The sequence below is a fragment of the Elephas maximus genome, chromosome 12 (assembly GCF_024166365.1).
Source record: "Elephas maximus indicus isolate mEleMax1 chromosome 12, mEleMax1 primary haplotype, whole genome shotgun sequence".
Lineage (NCBI taxonomy): Eukaryota > Metazoa > Chordata > Mammalia > Proboscidea > Elephantidae > Elephas > Elephas maximus.
The window spans coordinates 43,760,636-43,777,333 of NC_064830.1; the positions used below are offsets into that span (position 1 = coordinate 43,760,636).

The window sequence follows — 16,698 nt, forward strand, 5'->3', positions numbered from 1 at the left end:
ACTCTTAATAGTTCTACACATTAAGAATCAATGGCATATATTTGATATTTAATAACATAAAGACTAATAACCTAATCAAAAAACAGACTAAGGACATGAGTAGACATTTCATCAGTGAAGATATTCAAATGGCTAACAAACACATAAAGAGATGCTCAACATTTTTAGCCATCAAAGAGATGAAAACCAAAACCACAATGAAATACCACTTCACTCCCAGTAATATGGCTAAAAGGGGGGGAAAAACCAGAAAGTAACAAATGCTGGCAATGATGTGGGGATATTGGGGCCCTTATCTATTGCTAATGAGAATGCAAAATGGTACATCTGTTGTGGAAAACAGGATAGTGGTTCCTCGAGAAATTAAAAAACAGAACTACCATATGACCCAGAAATCCCACTCCTAGGTATATACCCAAGGGGCTTAATAGCAACACAAACGGACATATGTACACCAATGTTCACTGCAGCACTTACTCACAGAGCAAAAAGGTGGAAAAAATCTAAATGCTGTCAATAGACGAATCAATAAAATGTTGTTGTTGTTTTTAAGCGCTTTTGAGCCGATTCCAATTCATAGCGACCCTATGTACAACAGAACGAAACACTGCCTGGTCCTTAGCCGTTCTCACAATGTTTGCTATGTTTGATCCGAATGCTGTAGCCACCACATCCATCCATCTCGTTGCGGGTCTTCCACTTTTCTGCTGACCCTGTACTTTAGCAAGAATGATGTCCTTCTCCAGGGAACAGTCCCCCCTGATAATGTATCCAAAGTATGAAAGACAAAGTCTCACTATTCTCGCTTCTAAGGAGCATTCTGGCTGTACTTCTTCTAAGACACATTTGTTTGTTCTTCTGGCAGTCCATGGTATATTCAATATTCTTCACCAGTACAATTCAAAGGCATCAATTCTTCTTTGGTCTTCCCTATTCATTGTCCAGCTTTCACATGAATATGAAGTGATTGAAAATACCATGGCTTGGGTTAAGTGCACCTTAGTCCTCAAAGTCACAGCTTTGCTTTTTAACACTTTAAAGAGGTCTTTTGCAGCAGATTTGTCCAATGCAGTACGTTGTTTGATTTCTTGACTGCTGCTTCAAGGAGTGTTGATTTTGGATCCAAGTAAAATGAAATCCTGGACAACTTCGATCTTTTCTGTTTATCATAATGTTGCTTATTGGTACAGTTGCAAGGACTTTTGTTTTCTTTATGTTTAGGTGTAATTCATACTGAAGGCTGCAAGTCTTTGATCTTTATCAATAAGTGCGTCAAGTCCTCTTCATTTTCAGCAAGCAAGGTTGTGTCATCTGTGTATCGCAGGTTGTTAATGAGCCTTCCTCCAATCCTGATGCCACATTCTTCTTCATACAGTCCAGCTTCTCAGATTACGCACTCAGCATACAGACTGAATACGTATGGTGGAAGGATAGAACCCTGATGCACATCTTTCCTGATTTTAAACCACACAGTATCCCCTCCTTCTGTGTACAAGGGGATAACTACTTCTTGTTGTATGTACAGGTTCCTCATGAGCACAATTAAGTGTTCTGGAATTCCCATTCTTCAAACGTTACCCATAATTTGCTATGACCCACACCGTCGAATCCCTTTGCACAGTCAAATAAAACACAGGTAAACATCTTTCTGTTATTCTCTACTTCCAGCAGGATCCATCCTACATCAGCAATGATATCCCTCATTGCACATCCTCTTCTGAATCCAGTTTGAACTTCTGGCAGATCCCTGCTCGATATACTGCTGCAACTGTTTTTGAATTATCTTTAGCAAAATTTTGCTTGTGTGTGATATTATTAACGATATTTTTGACAATTTCTGCATTTTATTGGATCACTTTTCTTTGGAATAGGCACAAAGTTGGATCTCTTCCAGTTGGTTGGCCTGGTAGCTGTCTTCCAAATTTCTTGGCACAGATGAGTGAGTGCGTCCAGTATTGCATCCATGTGTTGAAACACCTCAATTAGTATGCTGTCAACTCCTGGAGCCTTGTTTTTCGCCAATGTCTTCAATGCAGCTTGGACTTCTTCCTTCAATATCATAGGTTCTTGACCATATGCTAACTCCTGAAATACCTGAAAGCTGACCAATTCTTTTTGGTACAGTGACTCTATATATCCCTTCCATCTTCTTTTGATGCTTCCTGCATCATTCAAATTTTTGCCACCAGAACACTTCAATATTGCAACTCAAGGCTTGAATTTTTTCTTCAGTTCTTTCAGCTTGAGAAATGCTAAACGTGTTCTTTCCTTTTGGTTTTCTAATTCCAGTGTCTGCACATATCACTACAATACCTTATTGTGTCTTCTCAAGCTGCCCTTTGCAATCTTCTCTTCAGCTCTTTTACTTTAGTACTTCTTCCATTTGCTTTAGCTACTCTATGTTCAGAAACCCTGGTGGCATACTGGTTAAGTACTACAGCTGCTAACCAAAAGGTCAGCAGTTCGAATCCAGCAGGTGCTGCTTGGAAACTCTATGGGGTAGTTCTACTCTGTCCTATTGGGTCACTATGAGTTGGAAATCAACTCGATGGCAACAGATTTTTTTTTTTTTTTTACTCTACATTCAAGAGCAAGTTTCAGAGTCTTTTCTGATATCCATTTTGGTCTTTTCTTTCCTGTCTTTTAAATGACCTTTTGTTTTCTTCATGTATGATGCCCTTGATGTCATCCCATAACTTGTCTGATCACTGAATTGTACATGTAGAAATTGTTGAACTGATGTATGTTTTGTTGTGTATAGTTCAACAACAAAACAAATTATTTTTTAAAAATCACAAAAATTAAACCAAAACTTAAAAAAAAAAAACAGTAACACACACAGCATTCCATGGTTGTAGAGAAACTCTTATTTCCTGTTGGTTGAGGAATAAACTAGCATAACATGCAAATTCCCTCTGAATAAATGATTACACTTCTAAGGGAAAAAAAAAATCAATGGCTGTTATCAATAGAAAAAAAGAGACAGACATGATGTGTATCTACCAGTGCTCTCCTGCCACCCCCCATGGCATCAGCAAAAATCAGACCTGAGTCTAATCAAGACCCTAGTCCCAATTAACACTTTAGAGGAAATACATTTGAAGAGAGGATACCGAATAGAGGAACACCATGATGCAATTTGCAAATTCCAGTCTGTGGGAAACACTACAGGTCAAACGACTTGTTCTTTAATATACATGTTGCAATAAAAAATAAAAGAGATGGAAGAGAATCTTAAGATTAAAGGAGACCTAAGAAAAAAATTAAAACTACATCAAAAGAAAAAAAAAAAGAGGACAAAACTAAATTATCTTGTGTGCTGTTGAATCAGTTCCAACTCACAGCAACCCTATGCACAACAGAATGAAACACTGCCTGGTCCTGCACCATAAATTAATAGGATTTAGGTAATAACATTTTTTGTGACTAAACTATAAAGAAATGCAAGGAAATTACAATAAAAGTGAGGTTATTGGTTACTTTAAGGATGGAGGAAAAGGGTTGCGACAGTAATGCAATCATGTAAAGGGGCTTCTGTGGTAACTGGCAATTTGTTAGTTTGGTTTATAACATGGTTTATAACAGTATCTACCTCATAATAATCCATTATGTTCTTGTTATAGGCAGTTTTCTCTGTGTGTTTTATTTCAAAATAAAATGTTTTAAATTTTTTTATCTTCTTATTGATAACTTTGTCAATAAATTTGAGAATTTAGATGAAATGGGAAAACTCCATAAAACTTTAATTTACCAAAATTGGCACAGTAAAATATAGAAAATAGTCTGTTATCTTTCAAAATTTTTGAATCTTTATTCCCCAAAATTTTTCTATACAGAGGAACGATTGTCAGAAATAGGAAGAGGAAATGGAATGTGTGGCTAATTGCCTCCATGAAAAACTACCTCTGTGGCCATGAGATCAGAACTGGATGGTGCCTGGCTGCCATTGCTGAACATTTTGATCAAAGATTCCCTAAAAGAATCCTGATCAAAAGGGGGAGAAGGCAGAACAGAGTTTCAAATTCTCATGAACTCCATTTCTGGAGTTATGGAGGGTGGACGAACCCCTGAAACTACTGCCCTGAGATAATCTGTGAACTTTAAACCAAAAATATTCCCTGAAGTATTCTGAAAACCAAACAATAGTTTAGCTTAACTAGTAAGAAATGTCTGCCTTGAACACTGGGCTCTTTTAAGATTTATCTATATGGGATCAAATTGACAATAGCAACTCAAAAGATCAGATAGGAAACTTAGGGAGTAGCAAGTTTACGTTAATGAGAAAGGTACAAACCAGAAAAGGAGGGTGACAATGGTTGTATAACTGAAAGAATGTAATCAATTTCACTGAGCTGTACATGTGGAAACTGTTGGCATCTGTTCTGCCATGTATATCCTCAACAACAACAACAAAAAACTTCCTGCATAGAAAAGTCCAGGCTGTGATGACATCACATTCCTCTAAATATTTAAGGAAGAAACAACATCACGGTTATACTAACTCTCCAAAAACATTGAAAATTTCCCAACTCATTGTATGAGGCTAACATATTCATAAATGTAAAGTATTTCATTTAATGATGCTACAACAACTCATTAATCTATTCTGCTATTGACAGACATGTGCCCCCACCCCATGGTTGTATTAGCCATTACAAGCAACGGTGCTATGAGCATTGTCACACGAGTATCCTAATGTATATATGCAAGAGTTTTTCTAGGTGAGAACTGCCTGTCGGTCAAGTGCACAGATATCTTCATTTTACTTGACGATGGCAAAATTTTCTCAGAGTGGTTGTACCAATTCACATTCCTGTGGACCGTAAATGAAATTTCCTGGTGCTCCACATGTCTCCAATATTGTGGGTTTGTTTTAATTTGCATTGCCGTGTTTACTAACAAGGTTTAGTTTTAGCATCTTTCCCCATTTACTGGCTAATGGGAGTTTCTGTTTTGTGAAGTGAAAAAGCATGCTAAAGACTACAAACTATATGTAACATTTTTATAAAGTTCACAGGCAGGAAAAATTAAATAATATATTTTTAAGTATACATTAAAAATGGTGATAAAAATGCACACACAGCCATACAAAGCAAGGGAATAATAAACACAAAATTTAGGACAAGAGTAACCTCTGGCAGGGAGGCTGGCGGGTAGGACAGGATAGCAACACAGAGGTAGACATAAATTATTGGTATTGTTCTGGTTCCTGGGTTGGCTAATATGTTCAAAGGTGTTCATTACAGTATTAAAATAAATGAATAAATAATATATTTTATTATTCATATGAAACAGATCAATGACATCAGAGGGCTATACACCAAGGATGGACTGAGGCCTATCCAATCCTGCACATCTTAGGTACATTAAAAAAAAGAAATTAGTAAAATAATTTATTCCATCAACATTCTATTGACATTAAAGTTCATGTGTACAGAAGCTGAAAACACATCCAGTATAATTAAGTAGCCAATCTTAAAAACTCAGGATTAAGAAAAAAAATTTATATGTAAAAAATTATCAAAATTCTACCACAAACATGATTCTAAACATTCTAACGAAAAAGCCAATTCTCTTAAAAGTAGAATAAGATCATGGTGCTCTGTGTTGCCACTATTAATCAACAGAGTTTTAGTAAATAATGGGGGAAAAGACATAAAATTATCATTTTTTGCTGATATGACTAAACCAAGAGAATCATGAAATCAAACTAGAATTAAAAGGAAAATTTAGTAAGACTAAATTGCCTATTTCATTGAACTCTTAGCAATATTAGGTTTTAGCAAATAAAATGTATTTTCTTATTTAATAGGAAAAAAGTAGAATCTTATTTTGCAATTCTTTGAACATTTTCCCATTTGTGTGGTTATGTTATTTCCTCTGCTGTATAATGACTACATATGTCCTTTTAGATGCTTACCTAATGGTAGTTTTCTTTTAATTTGTACGAACCCTTTGGATAATGTCAAAGTACCTGTTAAGTTTATATTTTCTGCAAATATTTTTGTTTACCCTTTTAATTTTCATATTTTTTCTGGGATATGCATCAAAACTATTTTTTCATTTATTTTAAAAGGAAACAAGTTTTAACCAAAAAAAATCCAAACAGTACCAAAAGATTAAAACATAAACGTTTCTACAGTCAAGCCCCATCCCTGCACAAATACACATTTTTGAATTTGAAGAAACGAAATCACACTATACATACTAATTCTATTTTGTTTTACTTCCACTGAATATGTTGGACACTTTCTAATGTATCATCTACAAAATTCACCATTTTGCTTCTTTTGTAAAAGCTGCATAGTATTCCAACATATGGATGCATCGCAAATAAATGAACTGGATCCTTAGTGATGGTCACTTAGGTGGTTACCAGTTTTTTGTTTGTATAATCAGTATTGCAATGGTTCTATGGATCAGAAAGCAACATACTAATTCTCTTTCCCCATAATTGATGGAATCAGCGTGTAAGCCTTCCTGTAATAATTTTTGTTATTTTTGTATTCATTGTGTGCCTTCATAGCTCAATCATACTTTAGGCAAAACTTTAACTTTTTACCCTAATCTATTATTGACCAAAGTGTACCCTGAAGATATTTTTATGTGTCTTAGACAAAGCAGTTCATTTTGAGAATTTCAAGTTCTCTAATTTGGTAAGTTTGACCTCACTGTTTTTCATTTTACATTGCCTTATTCTATGACATTGTACTTGAAATCTGGGCTCTTCTGACTGAACCTGAGATGTAAAAATATATGACATAATGTTGATTTTATTCAAGTTAATATAAATTATACCAATGTTAACTAAAAAATATTTCAAGTAAATAATCCAATTTATTTATGATTTACATAAAATAGACAGTTTCTTCCATGTGTTTTGAAAATTCTCATTGAAATCTATGTTCTCAATATTCTCATAGTATTTCCTTTAATTTAAGCTTATTTATTTGCATGAAAGAAGACAGACTTTCATTTACTTCTTGGTCATTAGGTCAAACTCAAAGATACCACACCTTCTTTATTATGATTAATTTTTCCTAGTCTTGCAGGAAAGTTAGAAATTTTTTTTCCATAATTTCTCCATTTTGTATAACTGCATTTCTATTGCAACTGAGTGAAGAAACTAAAACTGTGAGTTTAAGTAGAATATAGGCTTTCTAAGGAAGGAACTTTGTTCTATTCATCACCATAACCCTGGGGTCCTAAGCCTGTTCTTGGCATACTAGCATACCTTCTATGTGTTTAGTAAGTATTTTTAATTCGCAGAGGCAGAATCACTGATCAAAGGGCATCGTGTTTAAATATGAGAGATACTTTCAAATTGCCTCCCAGAAAAATACACAAATTTACAAATACACTTAGAATCAAACAGGTTTTCAAAAAGAATATGTCTGAAAATATATTAATTTTATTCTCATGCTTAATGGGTTTGGAAGGATCTTGGATACACAGGTAAGTATAGGATAAATATCTCGCAGAACTTTGTCAGCATTGCTGCACTGCCTTCCAAGCTAAAAGAACTGAATTGTCTGCCATCCCAATTCTCAACTCTTTGTATATGAAGTATTTTTCTCTCTGCAGGCTTCCTGGAATCTTCTCTTCATTTATCCTGGGTGTTTTGAAATTTCAAAAAGACTATGCCTTGGTGTAGGTTTGTTTTTGTTCATGTCTCTTGACACCTGCCATTATACTTCCAATCTCGAATTCTGTGGCTTTCAATTCTAAGAAATGTTCTTGTATTATTTCTCTCATAACTACTTCCCTTCCAATTTTTGTTCTTCCTGATAGTCCTATTTTTAAGGTATTGGACAGCCTGCATTGGTGCTCCAATCTTCTTACCTTTTCTCTGCTATTAAACATCTGTTAATTGCTTTGAACTATTTTCTGGGAAATTATTTCAACTTTACTTTTCAGTATTTCTATTACAATTTTTTAATTCCAGCTACCATATTATCTTGTATCCTGGAACCCTCTGTTTATGATTTTTAAAATAGTATTCTGTTTTTTCATGGATGCAACATTGTCTCATTTCTTATTAAACCAAAAAACACAAAACCCACTGTTGTTGAGTCAATTCTGACTAACAGCAACCCTACAGGACAGAGTAGAACTGCCCCTTGGGGTTTCCAAGGAGCAGCTGGTAGATTCGAACTGCCAGCCTTTTGGTTAGCAGTCAAGCTCTTTAGCCACTGCACTACCATGGCTCCCATTTCTTACCATGGTTTTAAAATTTTCTCCAGCTTCTTGAATTGTCTCACTTTCTTCTGAGTTCCTATATTTCAGATTCTCTCTCTCATGATGGAGGTTTTTCTCAAATGTCTGGTGATCTTTAGTAATCATAATTAAGAGGGAGGCACAAAAAGCAGACGGGAAACTTTGGGAGCATAGATGGGTCTTGTAGACTGGCGAGCTTCACAGAAGTGTGATCAAAATAATCTCTGTTTAGTTGCGAACCTACAAACTTGCCTGCAGGTATTTTTCTTAGGCTACTCAATTTCTCTAGGAACTAATCCACCAATCTCTTGCTTCAAGAACACGGTGAAGAGGAGAAAGGAAGCAGTTATGGTAGAAATATACCTCACTACTAGCATTCAGGGGAGCTGTAGTGGCTTAGTAGTTGATATCTTGCCTTCCATGTGGGAGATACAGGTTAGATTCCTGGCCAGTGCATCTCAAGTTCAGCTATCACCCATCTGTTAGTGAACGCTTGCATACTGCTATGGTGCTGAACAGGCTGCAGTGGAATTTCCACCCTAAGGCAGACTAAGAAAGGCCTGGTGATCTACTTCCAAATATCAGCCAATGAAAACCCCTTTAGTCACAACAGTCTGATCTACAACCTATCATGGGAAAGGCAAAGAACCAAGCAGCGTTTCATTCAGTTGTGCATGGGGTCGCCACGAGTCAGGGATCAACTCCATGGCAGATAGCAACAGCTAGCATTCTGGAAGTAAGCAGAAAGATCACTATCCAGTATTTATATTTTCACTTGCTTACCCTGACTTTAGTACAGTGTCTTATCTTCTACCCTCAGCCATGTGTGGTGTTCCTGAATTTGGAATCGCTTGCTTCCTGCTGGGGTGAGGTATTAAACTACTTCTTATTAATTTTCAACAAACATCCTTCTTTTCAACCCTATGTCTCACCCTTCTCTTCTGTGATGTATGATATCTCCCATTCTTGACCCTTTATGGTTTGCTTCTTACTGGCATTTGCTCCTCAGGTAGTCTCAGCTCTGTGAAAACCTCTATCGAGGTCCATCTTTCAAAATTTGTTCACATCACCTGCCCATCTGTTTTCTTGACCCTTACGGATTTAATCTTTTCTATTTCCATATTCTAGTTTTAGTGGAATTTCAGAGGAAGCAGAAAAAAGAAGATTTAGTTGGTTTGTCATGTTTAACTCTAAGCCCTTCTACCTTTCTGTACATAGAAATAAGGCTTAAAATGTAAATGATGATGGATAAGGTACTGGAGAAAAAGAAATAAACCACAAAAATGGCTGATTCAGATATTTCTCTGAAATAACGTTTGATAAAGGAAGGAGAAGGATAACATGAAGATAGCCAAGAGCTCCAAGGTGAAAAGGAAAGAACAAGAAGGGGAAAAAGACATGGTAGCTGAATTCCTTCCATGTTGCTTTTTGCTTCTTAGAAGTAACAATGTTAAAACCACAGAAATAATGTCTAATCTGCTATATACGCAAATCATGCCCTAAACCTAAGCAAAATAGCCAATGAATTTCAAACATATACAGTAGACAAATTAAGGCAGCTGAAGTCTTTGTACATTCACTTACTTGTGTGGAGCCTGTCAGACCTCTGGAATGACTTCTTCCCCAAGGCTAGCAAAGGATTTTCCACTTTAACTGAGGAACAAAAGCTGGAGTTTGAGTTCTGGGGGCTGCTTGACTGTCCATCAGACTGCTTTCCTTCCCATACTGCTAGGGGAAAAATATGTAATGACTACTGGCACTAAGGTTATAAGAGAGAAATCAACCAATAAATAATCATTCAATGTTAACTAAATGGAGTTATACAAGAGGCAATGTAACCCTTCTAATGTCTTTTGAATCTGAGAATAGGGGTCAAAATTAAAATATAAACCAAACAATAACACATGTGAAGGAACGTGCTCCTTAGATCCGTGAGATGAAATGGGCAACACCTGCCCGAAAACAAAGACAAGAAGGCGGGAGGGGACAGGAAAATTGGAAGAATGGAACCAGCGAACCTGGAGTGGAAACGGAAAGGGGGAGAGCGCTGACCAATGCCACAAAACAATGTGTGTGTAAATTTTTGAATGAGAAACTCATCTGCTCTGTAAACTTCCACCTAAAGCAATAAATAAATAAATATATAAAGCTCCTTCCTTCCTTCCAGTATACCATTTGGTTTTGAGTGTAAATTTCCTTCCTAAACATAGTCAAAGTTCTACTAGACACAGACTAAGTCTGGCAGACCCAAATAATCAGTCTATGGCATCAAACAGAATTTATTTTTACACAATTATATAATAAAATGCAAAATCTGCATCTAGAGTAGCTTAGATTAAAAAGACAACTAATACAACAACAACAACAAAAATCCAAAGGCTTTACGGACATGCCCAAAGGACATTCGAAGGTAGCATGTATTCTTAAGAAAGCTTCTTATTTTTAAAGGAGACAGGTGATAAAGAATTCAGTTTGAGCCCCTTGGAAACTTCAGCTTTATAAGGTTACTGAGTAGAGGCTTCCAAGTATTATTTGTTTAGATATCTTGGAATTTAGTCATTGATCTCATTCCTACATGCAAACTCCATTGATGCTTTTTATTAATAACTGCATGATTATTCTACATAAGCATTTCTCCTGGAAGGATTTATATTGATGATTGAGCAGTACAAAGATTATGTAAATAAATGATAATTTACAGATAAATAATGTGGTCTACAAATTTGGAAAACCAACACAAAAACACTGAGGAAAAGAAACTTTCATTGCAACAAACGCTCTATATGCCTACCCGGCTTGGCAGGCACCGAGTCACTCGTTGCTTTGACAGCTTTTAGAGAAAGATGCTGGTTGGAGGAGATGGACATGCTTGGCCTGCACTGCTGCTGGTGCTTCTTCTGCTGTTGCTGCTTTAGCGCCTATAATGAAAAAACTGACTATGAGAGACAGAACAATTCAGTTTTTAGTGATAATAAAAAGTGACTTCTTTTTAAGTGGTGACCAACCAATTCCTTTGAATTCCATCAAAGGAAACAAAAAATTAAATTAAACCATTAAATGCAATAATGCCTAAACAACTCTTAAAGGTTGGTGGGTTTTTTTTTGCCTTTATATTACATACATATGAGAGATAGTTATTAACATTTTTTAGAACTTAAAAATCACCAGTAACCAAGTACTTCTCCAGCTTAGAGAAATAGAAGTGGAATCTTAACAAAGACTTGTATGTTTTCAATCATTTCTGGATACAGAATTCTAAGCCCTGCACCAAGATGAGTCCCATTTCCATCACCTCTATGTAGAAATGCAAATACTTAGTTTATGTTATGTTTCAGATTATACATGCTATGAACAAAAGGTTAAAGTGGTTGTAAATGACTACTTGAATTAGATATTGGGTAAGAACAACAAGATTTGGCCCAATGACCTATGGCAATGCAGTAAACAGCAGAGAAGGAGGATTAGAAAATACTGGTTCTAATAATAGTGTGATCCCTCCCATCTAGTTCAGAATATTTTTATTTCTATTATGTTATTACATTATAGAATATAGTAGATAATACTACTGAACTGAAAAACTAGAACTTTCCATAATTTTAACCCTGAAGATAGATAAAGGCAACTTTCTAAACTCAAGGTTTAAAAAAAACAAGTAAAACTACATTTCAGAAAAAGTCTGGAAATTTTTTTATTTTGCTAATTGTCAGTTCAAGCTTTAACCTTTAAGACCATCATGCAGAAAAGGCAGATATATGGTTTAGACACCATTTATAACAGGTGAGGCTGAGGCTCTATCTGTTAGAAGTGGCGGTGTTATCTGACCATTAACTATGCTTTTTCATTCTTTGCAACCAGACCAGAAAATACCTAGGTTGTCTGATGCAAAATCCATCTATTTCTGCTGTGATCATGTAAATTCAGACACATGCTGGAAGCAGAATAACTTTCGATAATCAAGAACTGTACACAGTAGTTTACAAACCCTGTGCCTAATTATCCTGTTTCAAAATTTGAAAACAATAGAAAACCCTCATTTGTGGTGAAAGATAACTACCACTGAAGCAATTTTTCTCAGTTAATACTATTACATTGCCAGCAAGGACTTACTTTGCATACCAACAATCTAATTTATTTAATTTTCCATACTGATATTCCTAAATACAATATTTAACTCCTGGGATCACAGGAGCATAGTATAGGAATACAGGAGTACTACACATGTCATAGATCAGCTAATAAAGTTTAAGAAAATACTTGCCTTTTCTCTGTGGAAAGGAAGCAGCTTATACGTCTTACTTTTTTTTTTTTTTTTACAAAGAACTTACAAAAATACAAGTGCTGTAGAATATTGAGGCAGGCAGTAATTAATTTTATCAGATTTGGGGGTGTGTTTTAATAAAAGAACTTTTGGCTTAAACACTTTCAGACATACTTAATTTTAAAAAACTTTTATTAACTTTTAATAATACAGGTAATACATGAAAATATTTTTACCATTTAATTCAAACGTAAAGCTACATTCTCCAATGTCTGCCACTTCTAGTCTTGGCTCTCAATTCTCAGAGACAACCACAGCCATAAATTTAACTTTCCGTACTGAACCTGTTTTTATTTACGTATGTGTATATATCTATATTCACACATTTCTATAAAATATATATAGTATTGTTTTGCGGATATGTGTGCATTTTCACAAATGGTGTCATGTCTTACATGCTGCATCATAGCTTTATGATTCAACATTTTATCTTGGTAATTTTTCCATGTTTCTACATATAGATCAATCTCATTACAAAATAAAATCAACTTTTACTCATGTATAATTATTCAGCATATGGCTATGCCACCGTTTATTAAGGAATTTCCTAATTAATATAAAAAAATTAATATACATTAGGCTATTTCCAAGTTTTTGTGGATAAAGACTTAAATGCAATAAACCCTAACACGATAAAGATCATGGAAGAAAAAATAGGGATAAGGCTAGGGGCCCTAAGGCATGGCGTAAATACAACACAAACCATAACTAACAATGCACAAAGACCAGAAGATAAACTAGATGACTGGGTGCTCTTAAAAATTAAACACTTATGCTCATCAAAAAGCTTCACCAAAAGAGTAAAAAGAGAACTTACAAACTGGGAAAAACTTTTTGACTACAACATAGCCAACAAGGGTCTAATCCCTAAAATCTACAGAATACTTCAACACCTCAACAGCAAAAAGATGAACAATTCAATTTAAAAATGGGCAAAGGATATGAACAGACACTTCACCAAAGGAGACATTAAGGCAGCTAACAGACATATGAAGAAATGCTCGCAATCACTAGCTATTAGAGAAATGCAAATAGAAACACCAGGAGATATTATATCACCCTGGCATTACTGGCACTAATCAAAAAAACAGAAAAGAAAAAACACTGGAGAGCTGTAGGGAGATTGCAACTCTTATAAATTGCTGGTGGGAATGCAAAATGGTACAACCATTTTGGAAAACGACATGGCGCTTCCTTAAAAAGCTAGGAATAAAAATACCATCCAATCTAGCAATCCCACTCCTAGGAATATATCTTAGAGAAGTAAGAGCAGTCACAGGGATAGACATATCCATACCCATGTTCATTGCAGCATTATTCACGATAGCAAAAAGATGGAAAAAACCTAGGTGCCCATCAATAGATGAACAGATAAATTACGGTACACACACACAACGAATACAACATAATGATAAAGAACAACGATGAATCCATGAAACATCTCACAACATGGATTAATCTGGAGGGCATTATACTGAGTGAAATAAGTCATTCACAAAAGGACATATATTGTATGAGCCTACTATTATTAAAAACTCAAGAAAAGGTTTACACACAGAAAAAAAAAACTTTGATGGTTAACAAGGGACGGGAAGGATGGGAAGGGGAAATCACTAACTAGATAGTAGACAAGCGTCTACTTTGATGAAGGAAAAGGCAACACACCATGTAGTGGAAGTCAGCAAAATATGACCAAGACAAAGTCACAGAAGCCTCCTAGACACATCTAAACACCTCGAGAGATCAAGTTACTGGGCCTCAGGGTTGGGGACCATAGTCTTGAGAGACATATAGGTCAACTGGCATAACACAGTTCATAAAGAAAATGTACTACATCCTACTTTGGTGAGTAGGTCTGGGATCTTAAAAGCTTGCAAGCAGCTGTCTAAGATAATCTACTGGTCCCATCCCATGTGGAGCAAAGGAAATGAAGAAAATCAAAGACACAAGGAAAATATCAGCCCAAAGGACTAAAGGATCACATGAACCAAGTCGCCACTAGCTTGAGCCCAGAAGAACTATACAGTATTCAGCTACCACCACCAACCACTCTGACAGGGATCACAATAGAGAGTCCCAGACAGAGAGGGAGAAAATGTACAACAAAATTCAAATTCACAAAAAAACGACCAGGCTTACTGGTCTGACAGAAACTGCAGACTATGGCCCCTGGTCACCCTTCTAATTCAGAACTGAAGTCACTTCTGAAGCTCACTTATCAAAGATTAGACAAGTCTATAAAACAAACAATAACACAGGTGAGGAATGTGCTTCTTAATCAAATATACAAGACCAAACAAGCAACTTCTGCCCAAAAGCAAGATGAGAAGGCAGAAAGGAGCAGGAAAACTGGACGAACGGACATACAGAACCTGGTGTGGAAAGTGGGAGAGTGCTATCACACTGCAGGAATTGCAAACAATGTCACAAAACAATCTGCGTATAAATTTTTGAAAGAGAAACTAATTTGCGCTGTAAACTTTCACCTTAAAGCACAATTAAAAAAACATAAACGCAAATATCTTACTTTGTGTTTGTGTATTTATATATATGTATGTGTATATTTTTCTAACATAGATTCCAAAAGGTTCTTTCGGTTGTTTATGGGGTATGTGCATTTTAAACTTTAATAGGTATTACAAAATTTCTCTCCAAAGTGGCTGTAACAAATTACATTCCACCAGCAAATTACAAATAGCTGTTTCCCCACAAACTTGCCAATGCTTGATGTAATTAAGCTGTTTAACTTATACCAATCTGAGAATAAAAAAAAATCTGTTATTTTAATGAGTTTATATTTATTAGTCATTTGCATTTTCAGAAACATTCAGAGCTAGTTCTTTGGAAAGCTCCCCTAAATAGACAAACCGTTGTTTGACTTAAAAAAAAAAAAAGGCAAAACACCACTTAGGAAATTTTACAATGTGATAAAAACAGTAACTACCAAAAACCTACAACAGGTAACATACGAAGGTACAGAAATTATTCAGTGACCAAATCAGAGTACTGCATGAGATTTCCTCTTAGAAAAGCCTAACTGTGACGCTTTCAAGAAATTCTGAAGAACTGAGCAGACTGTGTTTCCGATAAACACAGACTAGCGTGATTACCTGCTTTAGGGCCTTCTTGCTGTGCTTCTGTGACGGAGAAATGACTTTACCTGCTGGAATGGAGGGCGATGGACAGCCTGACTGGGGGGAGGACGGCTGTGACAGTCTAGACGATACTAGGGGGAAAAATGACAATAAAAAATTATGTCATCAGAGTTGGCATCAAGCACCATTTCTTCCCCAATCACCTGCTGCTACCTGTGTTAAGAGCTATGATCAAACATTTTTGGGAAGGATCTTCTTTTTGGAGTTTTACTGCAAACAGCCCCCCCCCTTTTCAGTTTATTTCCTCAGAAAGCTCTATTGAAGGACGATAGGATGGGGAAGGGATGTTAGTATTCATTACTTTTCATTCTTTAATTTTTCAGTAGAATTGACTGAAGAAGCAGGCAGTAGAAAACAAACTGTGATTGAACAAATTAGATAAAATGCAGAAAAGATTGACAGCACCAACGTTCTAAAGGTAAATCCAATGTCAGCACAATACAGTGGAAGAGCCCTGAGTTAACAGAATGGGTCTCAGTTTTCCCATCTTTAAAATGAAAGCAATAAGGCCATTTCATTTCCAACACTCTACTATAGCTTTAATCCTTATATTCCTTCACCTCTTAAATCAATGGTTTTAGATTTAGTGTGAGAGGGTGTTTGAGGATTTCTCTATGGAAGCAATGTAGTTGTACAGGATGTAGCCACTATTTCCTTCATCATCAGTTGTTTCAGAATCTGCCAGAGTCTAGACAAACCTTACGTGAATGAGGGTTTGCCCTTCAAGAGCCTATCACTCTTATAATAAATTCCAAGTACATCTTCATTATGTTCTATTAAATTTCAACACTGTGTATTATACATAAGGAAGAACACAAAAATTACTGATTCAGACCCCTTAGTAATAAAAATACTGAAATTATAATCACTACTGCTAGTGATGAATCTCAAAGAGTGCATATTTACTATTGCCTTCCTCCTTTCACAGTTGTTGGACTGAAAAGGTCTGGGTGGCAAAACGACACTCAGTGGTAAGACCTATGAGGTTTAAGATACCACATAAAAGTA

General features: G+C 35.8%; 1 protein-coding gene across 3 annotated transcripts in view; it reads right to left on the reverse strand.

Annotated features, from left to right (window-relative positions):
* The window catches only part of ASXL2 (ASXL transcriptional regulator 2), a 193,477-nt gene that overhangs the window by 39,181 nt on the left and 137,598 nt on the right, over positions 1-16,698 (reverse strand). For 2 of the 3 annotated variants that reach the window (XM_049904928.1, XM_049904930.1), the window contains 3 exons: positions 15,646-15,761; positions 11,009-11,135; positions 9,802-9,945 (listed from right to left, as the gene is read on the reverse strand). In XM_049904928.1, the coding sequence (XP_049760885.1) occupies positions 9,802-9,945; positions 11,009-11,135; positions 15,646-15,761 (387 nt within the window). The remainder of the gene's footprint in view (positions 1-9,801; positions 9,946-11,008; positions 11,136-15,645; positions 15,762-16,698) is intronic. The other variant, XM_049904929.1, reaches the window with a different exon arrangement.